General features: G+C 28.2%; 1 protein-coding gene across 4 annotated transcripts in view; it reads right to left on the minus strand.

Moving 5' to 3' along the window:
* The window catches only part of LOC111623976 (eukaryotic translation initiation factor 4E transporter-like), a 106,468-nt gene continuing 88,998 nt past the window's right edge, over positions 1 to 17,470 (minus strand). For 2 of the 4 annotated variants that reach the window (XM_023366757.1, XM_023366732.1), the window contains 6 exons: positions 17,063 to 17,123; positions 11,941 to 12,058; positions 10,110 to 10,496; positions 9,537 to 9,839; positions 5,889 to 6,134; positions 1 to 3,212 (listed from right to left, as the gene is read on the minus strand). In XM_023366757.1, the coding sequence (XP_023222525.1) occupies positions 3,001 to 3,212; positions 5,889 to 6,134; positions 9,537 to 9,839; positions 10,110 to 10,496; positions 11,941 to 12,058; positions 17,063 to 17,123 (1,327 nt within the window). In that variant the 3' untranslated portion in view covers positions 1 to 3,000. The remainder of the gene's footprint in view (positions 3,213 to 5,888; positions 6,135 to 9,536; positions 9,840 to 10,109; positions 10,497 to 11,940; positions 12,059 to 17,062; positions 17,124 to 17,470) is intronic. The other 2 variants (XM_023366741.1, XM_023366751.1) reach the window with 2 other exon arrangements.

Here is a 17,470-nt window from a genome sequence, read left to right on the forward strand (position 1 = left end):
TTTTTAAATATTTAAAGTGATAATTTATTCAATTGCAACCAGGTTAAACGATAACATATAATATTGAAATATTTTTCATGAACGAGACAATTCTAAAAGTTGTATATATATTTTTTTTTTCAGTTTCCCCCCTTACAAGATCAATCCGTCTTGTGGCTCGGCACAATATTTCAATATCCATTTAATTCAAAGTTATCTGACATTTACGTTATAATAAAAGCACAAATAAATTTGATGCTGAGATGCATGCTCTTTATTGAGTGGTAAGGAAGTGAATTCCGAGGAGAAAAAAAAGAAGAGAAAAATAATTACGCACCACACACAAATTGTGAAACTGCACCAAAAAGTTTTTGTTTTCTTTTTTTAAAGCTCACAAATTTGAAAAAGCTTATTATAAGCATCACTTATATATATATTTTATGAACAAAGATTATTGCATGAAATCACATATAATACTGCTTAATTGAGTAATCAAATTAAGCAAAGAAAAAATTCCTTTGTGCTGGATAATTTACAACTTCCGAAAAAAAAAGTTATTTCTGTTAGATAAAGATCAGGCACGTAACAAAGTAAATTTCAATTTTAAAAACAGTAATTTATAGGGTTAATATTTGGAAAAATGACAAAAAAATTTTTTTTTATAAGAAACACATTAAGTGAGACAATTTCACAATAAATTTCTAAATAAAATCATCAATACGAATGTATATTAATCCTCAGCAAGGAAGAACATCCCCAGATATTTTGTTTCTTTAAAATCATGACATTTGACTGTTAGATATCACAATAGACAAATTTTTTTTCTTAGAAGTTTTCGTTACTTTGGTCCAATTTATCTTTCGTGATGAAACAAAGAAAAGAAATCTTCTTATTTTCAAAGTATGCCAGGTCTCTTGTGCAGAACGATTATTTCTGCATGACAAATGCTACATGCAAAAAACGGCATAATCACTGAAGGAAGAACAAATGAAAATATCTATAAACACTATCTGTGAACTGACTACTTTGTAAACATTTCTTCTGCCTGTACGCAGAAGTATTACTGTACACCTTTTTTTTAATATATATTTTTTTCAACTTATTTCACCGACAGTGAAATTCAGAGATTAAATCAGACAATTATTAATTATTATTATTATTTGGTTTTTTTGTTTTTTTATATATATATATTTTTCAAAGATAAATGTTTAAGAGATATATTGCAAGAAAAACACAAGCACTTGGCACAACTTCTCCAGCGAAACATTGATTGTATACAGTTTTGACAAATATGTACATTGGTGATGTTTGTTCTGCCATCTAATCGGGAAAGACAAACTTCTGGAATTTAAATGCTGCTGCACCAGACATGCTAAAACACATTTTTCTACTTCCACACTCTTCTTGCAATCAATGAGAGATGAAAAATATAGGAAAGTAATTATAACCAATGCCAAATATTAATATAATATATCTAATTAGCTATTTTACATTTAGTGCCACTGTCCTAATTAAAGTACACAAGAAGTAACATTTCAAATCTTAATGCTTTGTGCGGTGAAACAGGCAGAAAGAACACTTGTAGTTTGGACTGTTATGTGGCAATATACATATATATATAGATATATATATAATGTATATATATATTTATATATGAATTTATATTTATAATATATTTTTTGCACAGTTTAATATGAATCCTGGAGATAGGATCTGATCTAATTCTTCTATGTTCAATATAGCTACAAATGCACGCATCATTTGAGTGAAATATAACTGTTTTTCTAAACACTACACTGTCAACAACTGTAATTACCAAACTCACACAAATGCAGAAATATGAATATAATAGTACCATATGTTCCATGACAATTAATATGCTGCCTTCACAGAAACAGCTATAATAGATATCACACAACAAATATTCTTGTTATGTGCTGTTTCAATGCTATAATACCTATCTAGCAGACCAAAGTGCTACAGAAGGCTAAGTGACACAATACGGGTAAACTACCACTTATGCCTAATGACAAATAAACTATGTGATTTTTTCGGCACAGATCCATTGATATATATGATTTTCTACAGACAAGCTAATAGTTGCCACTCATTATTTACTTATTATTATTTTTTAATAGAAATAAAAAAAAAAAGAAAAAATGTCAAAGTTTTCTACTATTTTTAATTTTTAATGCACTTTTATTTTTTAACATTTAAACATTTGCATTTACAATTATTAGCTTGTCTACAGAAAGTCTGTCTGCTATGATAGATGAATAATCTTTATACAATTAGAAATTTACCAAAGTAAAACAAACAAAAAAAAAAAACAAAACAAAAACACATTCAACCCTTACTTAAACTTAAAAAAAATATACATAACAACAAAAATACACAAAAAATTCACATGGTAGACAGATACATTGACAAAAATTTAGGCACACTACTTTAGGAACATTTAGTTCGGAGACAATGGACAGACAGTCGAGAAGTTCTCTCAATTCTTTTTCAATGTTATAGAGACTGACAAACCGTGAACACAAATCTTTACACTGATAAATTCAACGAGGGTAAAATCATCACCCTATATTCATTTTTATAAGTGACTTCAAACTTGAAATCACAAACAAGCGAGGGGAGAAAAACATATAAAATACACTAGATATTTTTATGTAATTGGACACAAATTCTGCCCAAATATTATAGTTGTTTCCACTGATAAATCTGTGAAATAGGTACTCCACAGTCTTAGGAAAATAGGGAAGAACAACACGTATCACAGTTTACACTGTAGAAGGTCGAGCGACCTTAAATGGTAAGGCTTCCACACAAAAAGCAGACAAAGGGCTAAATATCGCCAACTATACTCACATTATGGACATCGATACTTATCACAAACGTACTGAACGGGACAAAACAGAAGATTAAGATTGTGAGAGGCCATGGTTTTTTCTTCACTGTATGTGCTATTAATAGTTGATGGGGATACTATATTAACCAACAGTTCATTTGAATCAAGATTTAATTGTGTACAACTGTTGTCTGATGTTGACGTTCAACCTCTTCAACCAAAAGCGCATTCTGATGTGGAACCGGAGGCATGTCGGGCATCTTCTGTTTCAAAACATCATTTCCAAACCATTTTGACAGGTTGACCGGAGACTGTCGATTCAGAGATGGTTGACCGGGAGCTAGTTGTGATCTCATGTTAGCAGTTCCTAATAAGCTGTTTTCTAAATTAGAAAAAATATTTACATGAAGAAAACAAGCATATATTTTAAGCAATACTAATTAAAGATTTGTTTTACGTTTATCTTTTTGTAAAATGCAATTTGAACAGTTTAACAAAATTAAACTTAAGTATTTACTAAAGAAATTAGTTTTGTATAACCATAACTTTTTTTTTTTATAATCAAGTAATTACATAAGTATAAAAATTCAAATGTAAATTTTAGTAATTCTAATTTAAAAAATAATCATCATCTAAAATTTAGTCAACAAAAATTTGCAACTTTCAACATATATTAAATGGAGCATAAATTATATGATATTGTTTGCAATTCTAGATATGTTTCAATTATGTAATTTTATTAATTTTTCTCTAGTGAAACACTATAACAATTGATAATAAAGAATGCCTATATATCTTAATTTACATTCTTAAAATATAAAATGTTAAATTTGTATTTGTTTTTAATTTAAACGTAATCACATTAGATAAAGCCAAGAAATTATCCAGATGAACTCATTTTATCCCAAAGAAAATGGTATGACAAATAGACTACAGAAAGGCTGATAATACCTTAATAGATAAGACATATAAATTAAATTATTTGGAGACTAATAAGTATCTGTTGTGTTATTGCTAAGGATATAATAATTTTATAAAAACAATTAGCTAATACCACACACAATATCATCAAATAACTGGCAACTAATCTGGAACCCTTACAGAATGCTAAATGACTATTCAAGAGCTGAAAAATCAGACAGGAAAAGTAAACCTTGCTGCTCATTACTCGCATCCTTTACCTAGATTTTCATATAAAATTTGGATTTAACATATAATTAAGACTTCTGCAGCAACTATTTCATAATTAAAACAAAATTTCAATCACTACAATTCAATCTTTCATAAGAATTTTACAGCAGATTCACCTTAAAGCAAATTCTGGCATTAAAGTGAATTTTGCTGTTACCCCAGCAAAATGCCATTGTGATAAAGTTAAATTTCACATGATAAAGCAAATAAAAATTTTACCAGAGTTCATTAAACCAAACTGTAAATTACCCACGACCCCCAAGAAATAACCCTAACTCAATTATGGCTGCTTTTTACACTTTTTGACGTGAATAACAAAAGAAGAAAAAAAAACCAGTCCTGTAATAAATGTTTTGAGTAGAATAGATTTTCTCCTCCTAGTAAACAAAGATGGGTTCAACATCCAACTGTACAGCAATTGGTATACCTGGTTTTAGCAGACCATTCTACTATAAACAGAAAATAGGGATTAAAGTTTAAAGATGCTCACCCCTTAAATGATGTGGTCACTTGTGTGCTTATCAGAAGTGCATACAGTGATGCCTGGTTTGGCTACTTTGTGCCAAATTTGGCTTTCTTTTACTCTTTTGGTGCCAAAAACATTTTCTACTTTTTCAAACAATCTTCAACAGAAAAAAATTATGAATTTATTTTAGCTTTGTTTTATTTAACCTTTCTGATACACTGTCCCTAACTTAAAGGCAAACACTGTTTCCTCCTCATTTTGTTTAATTTTAAAAATTATTTAGAATTTGCTTTTGTTATAAATTTAATTTTATTTAACTTTATTTAGTAAATTAATTCAAAATACTGTATTATATTTTAGAAATTTCGACCGACTGTTAAGATCACCTGTTAAGTTTTATCTTAACTCTGTAAATTATACAACCTTGACCCTTACCCTGAAATTGCTAATATGAATTTTCAATAAAGCAAGCTAACTACTGTTCCCCTAGCAATTCATATTAATGTAAGTTGACTATATTTAAATTTAATTGATATAAAGTTCAAAAAAATTTTGTTCTATATAATACCTACTTCAAAAGGATATGGGAAAAACTAACAGTAGTTAATATTTTTCTAATAATTTTTATTTTCCTGTTGTACAAACTTGTATGCAGTTGATTGAATGAATGTTCTACTGAAGCATTATTTTTATGAATTATTACTAATTCTTATATTAGCTAAAGTTAATTAATAAATAAATTTAACATCAGAGGCAGCAGTTATTTTGTGGCAATTCAAATTAAAAAAAAATACATACATACATATATTTTTTGTTTAAAAATTTATATTGTTATAATGAAATAGCACACACACACACACACAAATGTGTGCTATTTCATAACAATGTTAATTTTTTAAAATTTAAACATGTACTTTTCTTATTTCTAAAACTATTCAATATTTGTTAAACCAAGCACATGAAGTTCAATACAATAGTGCAAATAAACACTTTGATAAAACAATAGAAAATAATTTTAGTCTCTCTCTCTCATCTATTTCAAGTAAGAAAAATACTGTCAAGATAAATAGATTACTACTTTAATAGTGCCCTAGTTTTACACACACACACGATATAGTGTCATATGCTTTTATTTTACACACACGTGATGTTTATGTATAAAAGCATATGACACTATTTCATGCCATATAAGTATTTTAAATTTCATACATGTGTAAAGTCATAATGGATTTTGCTTTAAAATGAAACAAACAAAAAAAAATAATAATGAGAAAGCAATAAAATTCCTAAATCACATCAAATTTAAATTTATCTTACATATGGGGTTACTGAAAATAATGACAAATACTTTACTTAATCATATATGCTTAAACACATAACTTAGTAACTATCGACACTTACCCACATTACGTCCACCCATAATATTAATTGTGTTACCGGCAATTCCCTGTGACCGAAAATTGGTTGCCTGAGAATTGGATGAATTACCTTGTGATTGGGCATTAAGTAAAAGTTGCTGAAGAGTTACAGGATGCAAACCACGAGCTTGAGCTAAAGCCTGTAACTGACGAGGATCACGTTGCAGCTGTTGTTGCAGTGCGGCTAATTGTCCCAATTGTGTTAACTGAGTGAGCGAATTAGCTTGAGCTAAAAATTTAATGAATTTTATTTTAATAAGTTTTGAAATAAATGTAAATTACAAGAGTTTGTAATACACTAAGTTTGTAACTTAATTATTTCAAGTGTTATGACTAACTTTAAAGAAAATTAATTATATTTATCTGGAAATTTATGACATTTCACAAATGCTACAATATATTTTATTTCTAGAAAACAATTTTCTTTTCAAGCTTGTAAATTTTTATGGTTCTTATAAAAGATAATATTTAATGCATTGTTTTTCTTAAAATTTCACAAAATACACCTAATTCTGTTTTTACATTATAGATTAGGTTCCCAGAAATCACATATAAAAAAATATGCTATATATATATATATANAAATAAAATTTGATAACAAGCAAAAACAAATAAGATTTTTTATATGGTTTATTGTATTATTTTGGTTGATTTCTTAGTTTGTAACAAATCTTCAATTTTTCATATATATATGAAAAATTGAAGATTTGTTACAATCTAAGAAATCAACCAAAATAATACAATAAACCATATAAAAAATCTTATTTGTTTTTGCTTGTTATCAAATTTTATTTCACATACATTGCACATAAATAAAATAAATTACAGGAACGTAAATTTCATTTGAAAAACAAAAAAATATAAAGAATTAATGAACATAAAAATTGAACAGAATATGTAATGAGTTATACATAAGATTTTATTTATTGTCACTTTTTGACAATAAATATATACATTTGTGGATAACTTCAATATCACTGCTATCACTAAAAATGCTTTGGTTATCATGTTTTGTCCACAGGTAAAGTTCTTTCTGTGAACTCTTGAACAATAATGTTAGCAGTAATGTCCTGTGGTGCTGATGTTAGTGGTTTTATGAATGATTCAGTTATTCTATACCATATGAATGGCTGGGTTCGTATGGTGGCTAGGTCTTTATATAATTCTTTATAAGACAACAGTAACGATTTCAGATCACATTGAAACTTTAAAGCTCATTCCTCATTAGGATCATACTTCACAATTTTTTTTTTAAATTGTGTTAAATCAAAATTGTTTAAAAAAAGTTTGTGTAAAAACAGAATTAGGTATTTTATAAAAAGTATTTTACTTTAAGTTAAAATCTGCTCTTAAACTCTAATTAAATATAAACAAACATTCAACAAAAAAATAATTGCCTGCAAGAAAATTATTACATTGTATTATAAAATACTGTAGAATTATAACAAAACCAGTTATAAGTTAAAGTAATTTTATAAGTAAGATATAATTCTAAATAATAATACCAATACCGGAAATTGAGAATGTAGTATAATATTTATATCTGGAAAATATTTCATTAATTTTTATGCTTATGGATGTATATGTATCCTTGTTGTGAGCCAGACAGTTTGAAGGTGTACATTTTTGAGTTTTACTGTTAGATGAATTTTTTTGAAGGAATTGTAAACCTCAGTCAAGGAAAAAAAAAACTATTGAACGTTCTCATGGAAATAGATCAAATGTCAACCCTTAACATCCACAATTTAGGGAGGAAGAAGGCACATGTCATCACGCGCCTGCGAATTAGTCATTATAACAAGTAAATGACCAGTTGGCTCAATGCCAACGACGATTGTATAAAAATGATTGTCATGGAAAGTTCAGGGCAATCGTCCCAGGAAGTTCTTGGTACAAGCGTCTCCCATCCCGGTCCTGTCCGAGAAGCAGGTAGAAGACATAGGACTGTTCCAGCTTCCATATTCCAGAATGATTGTCGCATACAGTCATCAGACAGCATGTTGAGATATATTTGATGGCAGAAACCTTTGTAAACTCTCTCTCTAGAGGTTAGGCACATGGCATAGTGACTAGTTTGATCGCCTTTACCAATAAATTTATGTTATCTGCATTTAATCATTTAATACTTTATGTATGCTCCTGTAATTTAGATTAGTATAATAAACTCCTTATTTGTTTGTTTAATCTGTGAACCTATCTATCATTGCTTGCACGAACACCCGTTGACTTTCTCAACCCCCTCGCCACTCGATAAACAGCCATCCAGTGATGCTGTAAGTGGATCTCGCCGATCCAACCATTAGAGGGCTCTGTCCCCTTGCCCATATTCTCACATTGTCATTCAATACTAAGCTCAAAATTTTAAAAATGAAAGTAATCTAAAAACAAAATTTTTATATCTCACTGAATACAAACATATTCAAACTGGTATTATAATAAGACATTTATATTTTCAACAAAATAGATTTAGATCTATAAACTGATTCTCAACAAATACTAGAAAAAATAGAATATTGTAAAAAAATTAGAAATTAAACTGAAACAGTAATAGTGATGTAAAAATAACAGATGTGTTCATCTTTTGGGCAAAAAGAACTTTATCTTATCTTTATTTTTGTTAAGAAACTGAGATGACAAACAGTCAAATTAAACAATATATTGATAGAATAAATGAATCAAAAATATTAAATATCTAACCACAAAAGACTATTAAGTGAACGTGATAATTGCTGAACTAATTACATTCATTCACTGAATAGGAGTGCTACAATTAAAAATATTACATTTTTGTTCTTGAAGGAGAAATAATGTTTTAACTAATGTTTTTTTTAAAGGGTATCTTTGGATAGTGAACATTTTTATCTAAATCTAAAAGATATATATCTATGTTTCTGGTAAAAATTTTACACAATATATTACTAAAACAAAATTACATAAATAGCATGTTAAGCAATGTTGGCAATCTTTGTTATAAGTTTTTACAGTGAATTAATCCACTATAAAAACTGTGTTGCTAATCCAGTCATTTCTTGCAGAGGGGGATGCTGGATTACTGACTGTGTATTGGCCAAAAGGCAATGAATGGCATGATCTGTTGCCCTTTGGTGCCAATTCTGTTTGGATGCAAGTGGCAAATAATATGATGTGCCAAAATACAATACTGTACACAGAAATGATATCTGAATAAACAGAAAAATAGGATGTTTGACATGACTAATATTTTCATGGAAATGAAAGTGCATAGGAAATCACATTTGAGAGTATGATGGATAAGCAAGAGTCTATATAAATTTATTTATTATTGGAATTTACTTTTATCATGTATTAAAAATATTAAAACTTGCATACAATGTAAGAAATGTTTAGACAACACACATGAAGAAAATGAATAGTTTTATTTACATTCTTATTTTATTTTCTTTAAAAATTATTTTTTAAAAACTGGACATTTTGAAAAAAGTTTGCTACAAATCTCTAATTACTGCATCATTATTATTAAATTATATCCTATACTTATAGCATGGTGGCTATTGTATTTATCATCAATAACGATAAACTTTTTATATTTAAAAAAATTCAAACTGTTTCAAATAAGGGACATCTATTTTAACAGGAAAAAGAAAAAAATTACCTCTCAGAGCTGGATTGGTTTGCATCATTGTACGGAGCAAAGGTAGATTCAGACTAGTAGCTCCAACAGTTGGTGTTAAATTTATTCCTCCAGGTTGCACTAGATTAGCAGCATGAGGTGTTATACCTGGTGTACGGGGAGGACCTAAGCCAAATGCTGCAGCCGGAGGTATAGTCATTGGTGGCATTGGTGATGTATTCATCTGACGCTGTGCAGCTAGAGCTTGTTGTTGTTGCTGCATAAGACGATGTTCCATTAATTTAGCTAATCCCATATTAATGTCAGGGCGCAATAAGTGATTAGCTGAAAATAAATATTTAAAAACCACATTAAATTTCAACAAGTTTTGCTTTTATCAGCACTGTATCTTTAGATCAAGAAAATCTATAAATAGTTCAAAAAATAATCTTTATAAATATAATTTACATTTTAAAAATTTTTCATGTATTTAAACATATTAGAACAGTGCAAACTGACCACTGAAAACATTGAAAAATTTCAAAAGCAAAATTACTATATACAGACTTTCTTGAAATTGATTTTCTAATATTTATATAAATTTAATGAAATTACCTTGTGGAGTACCTCCCAAAAACTGCTTATTATGAACTAATCCCTTATTCCCTGAGAGTGTTCTGTTGAAATGATCACTAGAATTCATATTTTGGTTACCACCTTTTACTATTGGACGACCTTGACTTGGAATTCCAATCTGTCCCTGTGATCGGTTTTGGTTCAAGGAAGATTGTCCACTATGGAATGCTCTAGGACCTATATTTGTATTACCAGCTGTAGGAATTGTGCTGGAAATTCCACGAGATAATTCTGTAATGGTATAATGGTTAGAAGCAATTGATATACCATTTCCTTCTGTTGATACTAGTGGAAGATTGTTTCCATTTCCATTTATTTGAAGACTATCATTGTTTGATTCAATTGAAGTTTTGCTATCGGGAGAATCTGAAAGTAAATACATATATTCTTAAATATGTACACTAGTAGGCCTGTAGCACAATCACATTGCTAATACATATACAATATGTAGTCCGTATTAAATTCCTTTTATGTTGTAATGTAAATTGTATTTGTTATAGTTAGAGACTTAAAAATGGCATTGATTGGTTATGCATGAGATGGATATTTAGGAAAAATTTTTTATAATTGTAAAAAATTACAAAAATAAACTGTAAAAGGTAAAATAGAATTACACAGTAATGTAACTGGATGTGTCACTATTATTAATGTCTGGAATAGGAATCATTTTTCTTTCAAATAACTGTAAATGTGAAACTAATTAGAAAAGCTATATATATATTAAACTATCGAAATAGATGATCAATACAAAACCTTCCTCACTTATTTCTAGCCGTTTATATATTCAAATATATTCAGGTTACGACAGACTTTTAAATCAAAATGTACTATAAGTACTTGAAATTTTCAATTAAATTTTTGAAGTGAGAAACAAATAACAGTGCCACTTCCAGTTTGTGAAATAGGATGCTATGCTGCTTGTATGATTAGCAGAATTTAGACCATGTGTCATAGATTAAACTCTAATTCTGATTATGTGAGACATTCTTTGATGCTTACACACACACAGTACATATACAATAATTGTAGTAGAACAGATTTTTTAAATTTTATTTTTACCATATTTATGGGAGTATAATTTTGCTTTATATAAATTTAATTAGTTTTTTGTTTATAAATGATTCAAGTTCACACAGCAGAGTTTTGTATTGCCCTGGATTTTTTTTATTAACTATATAGTTTTTTACTATGCCATCACTAGAGGGACCCAGTTTTAACAATCATATTGAGTTAGAGGCAAGCCTCAACATAAAGATCAACTCTGTCATGTGAAGTTGTGTTTGTGAGGAGCATAGAAGAGGATGAGATATGAAGACACTTGTGTTTGAATGTTTATTCTAAATTTTATTATTATTATTTATCATCCTAGTTTTTTTATTGATTTTAAATCTTATTCAAAATATATGTATATACTACAATGTAATAATGAAATTTATTGAGTATTCTAGAAAGAAAAATCAATCTACTAATTTCTCTCCATATAATTAATAACACAGTAATAAAATTAGATTTACTGTTGTTTTGTATAAAAACAATGATCTTTATTTCTTCAATATATGGCAACTGAGTTTGGCATTTAAATTACTTTAAATTTCTAAGCAATACTAATTCTTGGTATTTTTCAAATCAAGTGTTCATTTATATTTCCATAATTATCTACAATACTATAAAGTATTGCTATGCAATTCTATTGTGATATATACAAGTATCAATAGTTATGTATCAAACCTTTAGTAATTTCAAAAATGATGTCATGAAATCATAAATGTGCCTCCCTGCTTTTTAAAAGATGAATAATGTATGTAATTACCTGGCATTTTGTCACAAATTGATGAAGTGTCAGATTTATCCTTTTCTTGCCTTTCAGAATGCATTTTTCGCATAACTGATGTTGGAGTAAAAGCAGCCATAGTTGGACTCAATCCCTGCTGTAAATAAACAAAATATATTATTATTAATATAATAAGTTATATTAAACTTTGATTTATTTTTGACTCAAACATACATATACAGCAATTAAAATTTGGAACTACAATAAAGCAGTGAAAATTTGAAGTAATTGGGACTGGACCCTATCTAGATTTTTGAATATATGTGTAAATTAGTATTTAGTATTGTAAACTCTAAATACACTGTAAATCAAGCTTAGATGTTCTTAGTTCAAACTAGTATTTCATAAGGAATATAGTACTACTTACAAAGACAATTCAAAATATAGATGGCAAAATCACAACATTTAAACAAAAAATACATTAATTATAATTTCAACATTAAAGTTATGAATTCTGAGTAAATGTTATAACAACAACAACAAAGTTACCATTGAAATGACAAGGTCATACCAAAAAAGGAAATGGATTTTTTAATGGTCAAATCCAGATTTTTGACGCTCCGAAATTTCAATGCTTTACTGTACTTCATAAAAGCTTTTTCAAATTTTGATAAAATAGCTAATTAAAAAATCGGCCAATGATATTTACATGTTAAGAATATAAAAATATATTAAAGACAAATATTTTTGTATCTTAAATATATTTTTAGTATGTAAATAACATAGAACAAATAGTTGATTAAATCTTGATCAAAGTTTTGGTATCATTACCAGGCTGGAAATTCCACGAGATAATTCTGTAATGGTATAATGGTTAGAAGCAATTGATATACCATTTCCTTCTGTTGATACTAGTGGAAGATTGTTTCCATTTCCATTTATTTGAAGACTATCATTGTTTGATTCAATTGAAGTTTTGCTATCGGGAGAATCTGAAAGTAAATACATATATTCTTAAATATGTACACTAGTAGGCCTGTAGCACAATCACATTGCTAATACATATACAATATGTAGTCCGTATTAAATTCCTTTTATGTTGTAATGTAAATTGTATTTGTTATAGTTAGAGACTTAAAAATGGCATTGATTGGTTATGCATGAGATGGATATTTAGGAAAAATTTTTTATAATTGTAAAAAATTACAAAAATAAACTGTAAAAGGTAAAATAGAATTACACAGTAATGTAACTGGATGTGTCACTATTATTAATGTCTGGAATAGGAATCATTTTTCTTTCAAATAACTGTAAATGTGAAACTAATTAGAAAAGCTATATATATATTAAACTATCGAAATAGATGATCAATACAAAACCTTCCTCACTTATTTCTAGCCGTTTATATATTCAAATATATTCAGGTTACGACAGACTTTTAAATCAAAATGTACTATAAGTACTTGAAATTTTCAATTAAATTTTTGAAGTGAGAAACAAATAACAGTGCCACTTCCAGTTTGTGAAATAGGATGCTATGCTGCTTGTATGATTAGCAGAATTTAGACCATGTGTCATAGATTAAACTCTAATTCTGATTATGTGAGACATTCTTTGATGCTTACACACACACAGTACATATACAATAATTGTAGTAGAACAGATTTTTTAAATTTTATTTTTACCATATTTATGGGAGTATAATTTTGCTTTATATAAATTTAATTAGTTTTTTGTTTATAAATGATTCAAGTTCACACAGCAGAGTTTTGTATTGCCCTGGATTTTTTTTATTAACTATATAGTTTTTTACTATGCCATCACTAGAGGGACCCAGTTTTAACAATCATATTGAGTTAGAGGCAAGCCTCAACATAAAGATCAACTCTGTCATGTGAAGTTGTGTTTGTGAGGAGCATAGAAGAGGATGAGATATGAAGACACTTGTGTTTGAATGTTTATTCTAAATTTTATTATTATTATTTATCATCCTAGTTTTTTTATTGATTTTAAATCTTATTCAAAATATATGTATATACTACAATGTAATAATGAAATTTATTGAGTATTCTAGAAAGAAAAATCAATCTACTAATTTCTCTCCATATAATTAATAACACAGTAATAAAATTAGATTTACTGTTGTTTTGTATAAAAACAATGATCTTTATTTCTTCAATATATGGCAACTGAGTTTGGCATTTAAATTACTTTAAATTTCTAAGCAATACTAATTCTTGGTATTTTTCAAATCAAGTGTTCATTTATATTTCCATAATTATCTACAATACTATAAAGTATTGCTATGCAATTCTATTGNATTACAATTGAATAGAAATACATACATCACACTACAGAAGGCCATTACATTGAATTCATGTCATATTGTTAGGAAATTCCTGAATATAGACACTGGCACACTTATTTAATTTTTTTTCTGGTTGCTATGTCTTGACTCTGATCCAGCATAGTACACAGCCACCAGTGTGAACTGATTTTAACTCACTAAACCAAACATAATAATAAATAAGAAAACAAGTATATTGTAAATAAATATATATTCTGAAAGGGAAATATGACTGCAAATTTATTTGATCATAATAAAGGTTAAAAATGAATTCTAGTCTATTAATAAAATTCTTTATCAAGAACTGTTTACCTTCCACATTAACATACATATCCCTTCCCAGAAAACAACCCTGCGCTAGTGCAGTGAATTTTTTTTCGGCATTAATGCAGTGGGGTGTTTGTCCACCCCAACATTTTTTTTGGTCCATGAAGCATGTAAGTAAAAATTCATAAAGTTTTACTCATTTATTTGGTAAAGGCATGTGTCATTATACCAGGGCTGTGGAGTCGCGTAAAAATCTACCGACTCGAACACTGACTTTTCCTTACCATCCGACTCCGACCAGGGGCGGACATGTTACCGAAAGAGATCTGGAAATTCTGATGTCATCACGTGACTTCAGAATAAGCGATTCAATAAATAGAGTTCTAATAAAGATAGAACGTAGAAACTTTTTATTCCAAAGCTATAAGACTCCTCTAAGTAATATATAAATATGTATTCAATAATTTTTACTTTTTTGGCTGTTATATATAACAGATGGAAAGTGTAGCGCTAGGTGAAAAAATGACCTTTCCCAAATTTTTACATTTTTGGACTCGGGACAACTTGAAATTTTGAGTTAATTAAGCAAAAGATTCGAGGTTTTTTCTATATGTGTGGATTTTAGACTGTATGTGGGGCATGCTTTTGTTCACCCTGTTTGAAGCCTAATAATTTCTGTAGTCAGAATCGGAATCACATGGTTTAACACAGGAGTTAGTTATTAAGCCTCAAAGTGGTTGAACTAAATCGTGTCCCTATATAAATTCTAACATCTTAGACGAGAACATCTTAACAGATTTTACTGTACAAAAAATGTATAAAATGACAAAAAAGCTTACTTTGAGGGTAGAGACAAGTTTCATTTTATTATTATTATTTTTTTAATTTTGAACACTAGTAACGAATAAAATATTCATTAAAAGATATGACATATGACCACTTTTATGTCTTTACCCTGTCGTTCTTTAATTAAGAACCAAAATTTAATAGTATTAATGCCTCTTTATATGCAAGTTACAGTGCCACATTTCATCTCTTAAACTTTACCCATTCTGAGATACAGTGGTACCTCGGTATAAGTCTGCTTTAGAATACGTCCAATTCAGAATACGTCCTGTTTGGACGAAACAAATTTCGGTATACAACTTTTGTTCGGTATACGACATAATTCAATCATACACGCCATCAATGAACAAGTAGCACTATTGGTGTACTAGACCAGACTAGATGTTTACGGTGCAACGGTTTATAACTTTGTTTAATTTCTTCTGATTTTAATTCATAAGTAAAATTTTATTATTTTTATTAATCACGAATCCCAAAAAGGCAAATGAAAAGCGACAGAAAACCAAAAATATGACTAGAATTACAATGGAACTAATGAAAGAGATTGTTGAGAAATATGAAGGTGGCACGCGTGTTCAAGATTTTAACTGTTGTTTACCGTATTGGGAGAACAACAATATGGACAATCGCGAAAAATAAAGACATTATTAAATCTGCTAACGTTGCAAAAGGGGTTAAATCAATTTCTAAACAGAGATCGAAGACATTATACATTAGATCATGTCGAGAAATTGCTTTTGCTTTGCAATGATTAAAAACAGAATGTTGGAAGTGTTTTGTTTTTACCAATGGTATTTCTCTCTTGCTTGTAGATGATTGAGTGCTCAAAATTCAGTTACTTTTTGCAGTTCAACCAGTTTTGCATTCATTTTTCATTTTTGCTATTTGTCCAGTGTGAACTAAGCTGCTCCAGCTTTTAATTTTCAGAGTTTAGTAATTTTTGAAATATGAGGATATTTCAGCTTTGAATTAAACTAATAATTTTTACATTACATTTATTGGGAAACTCAAGGAATTCTAATTATCCAAAATATCCAAAATTATACAAACTTTTTTCACTAGCAAAAAGATTTGACAATTCCAAATAATTTGTGAAATGGTAAAATTTGGCAGAAACTGTCATGTTGATGTGTTATTCACTCTGTTTTTTCATTTTTGCCACCAAACTAATTACATTTTATTGACATTACTTAATAATTATCAATGAAAAATTGTTTAATTCAAATATTAAATAATTTGAAATATTTTGCATTTTCCTAGAATTTTGAATTAACCAAGTTTGACTGTATTTTTAATTTGATAAAACAACCACTCAAAATGTAATTTGATTTAACAAGATTATATGTAATGAACAGAAATTCAAAATTATCTAAAATAAGCAAAATAATAAACTCAGTAAATATAACTCTCTTAAAATTTATGTATCAACTTTTATTGGAAAATAAATACAAACTAACTTCATTCTCACTTTTTTAAATGTAAAAAAAGTATAACAATGTTTTTATGTACGGCAAACAAGTTCAATAACATCCTAAAATTTATAGAATTTGATGTGCTATATTTTAAGAGATTACAGTTTTATCATTAAAAAGGAATTAATATATATATCTGACATGTAATTATATTTGATTGTTAAAAATAAATATTAGATCTTAGCCAAATATTGAAGTATCAATATTTAAAATTATATTACAAAATTACCTTGGCAGGAGACATTGAATTTGATGTTTTGACTGAAGAATTAATGTTAGGAGAGCGATCTCTGTTTAAAAAAAAATAAATANTCCTTCATGCATTACCACACCGTTTATCCGATTGCCGTGAAGCTTTACACGTGTGACAAATAAAATTATGTTTATAAGTAATTTAATCATTAAATTTTCCATAATTTCCTGTGTTCCTAAAAACTATCAATCTTAGATCTAATGTATTCATCTAATACCGTCTTATAGGGGGATCTACTGTACATATGATTATATATTACATTAGTACATAAATCCATTAAAATAAAAAACAAAATTTATCAAAACTCATTACATTAGATCTTATTATAAAACCAATAATAAAAATCTAAATTGTTTTTCAAGCATTTTTGTCACTCTGATTCAT

The sequence above is a fragment of the Centruroides sculpturatus genome, unplaced genomic scaffold, assembly GCF_000671375.1.
Source record: "Centruroides sculpturatus isolate CEXI.00-Female unplaced genomic scaffold, Cexi_2.0 scaffold49, whole genome shotgun sequence".
NCBI lineage: Eukaryota > Metazoa > Arthropoda > Arachnida > Scorpiones > Buthidae > Centruroides > Centruroides sculpturatus.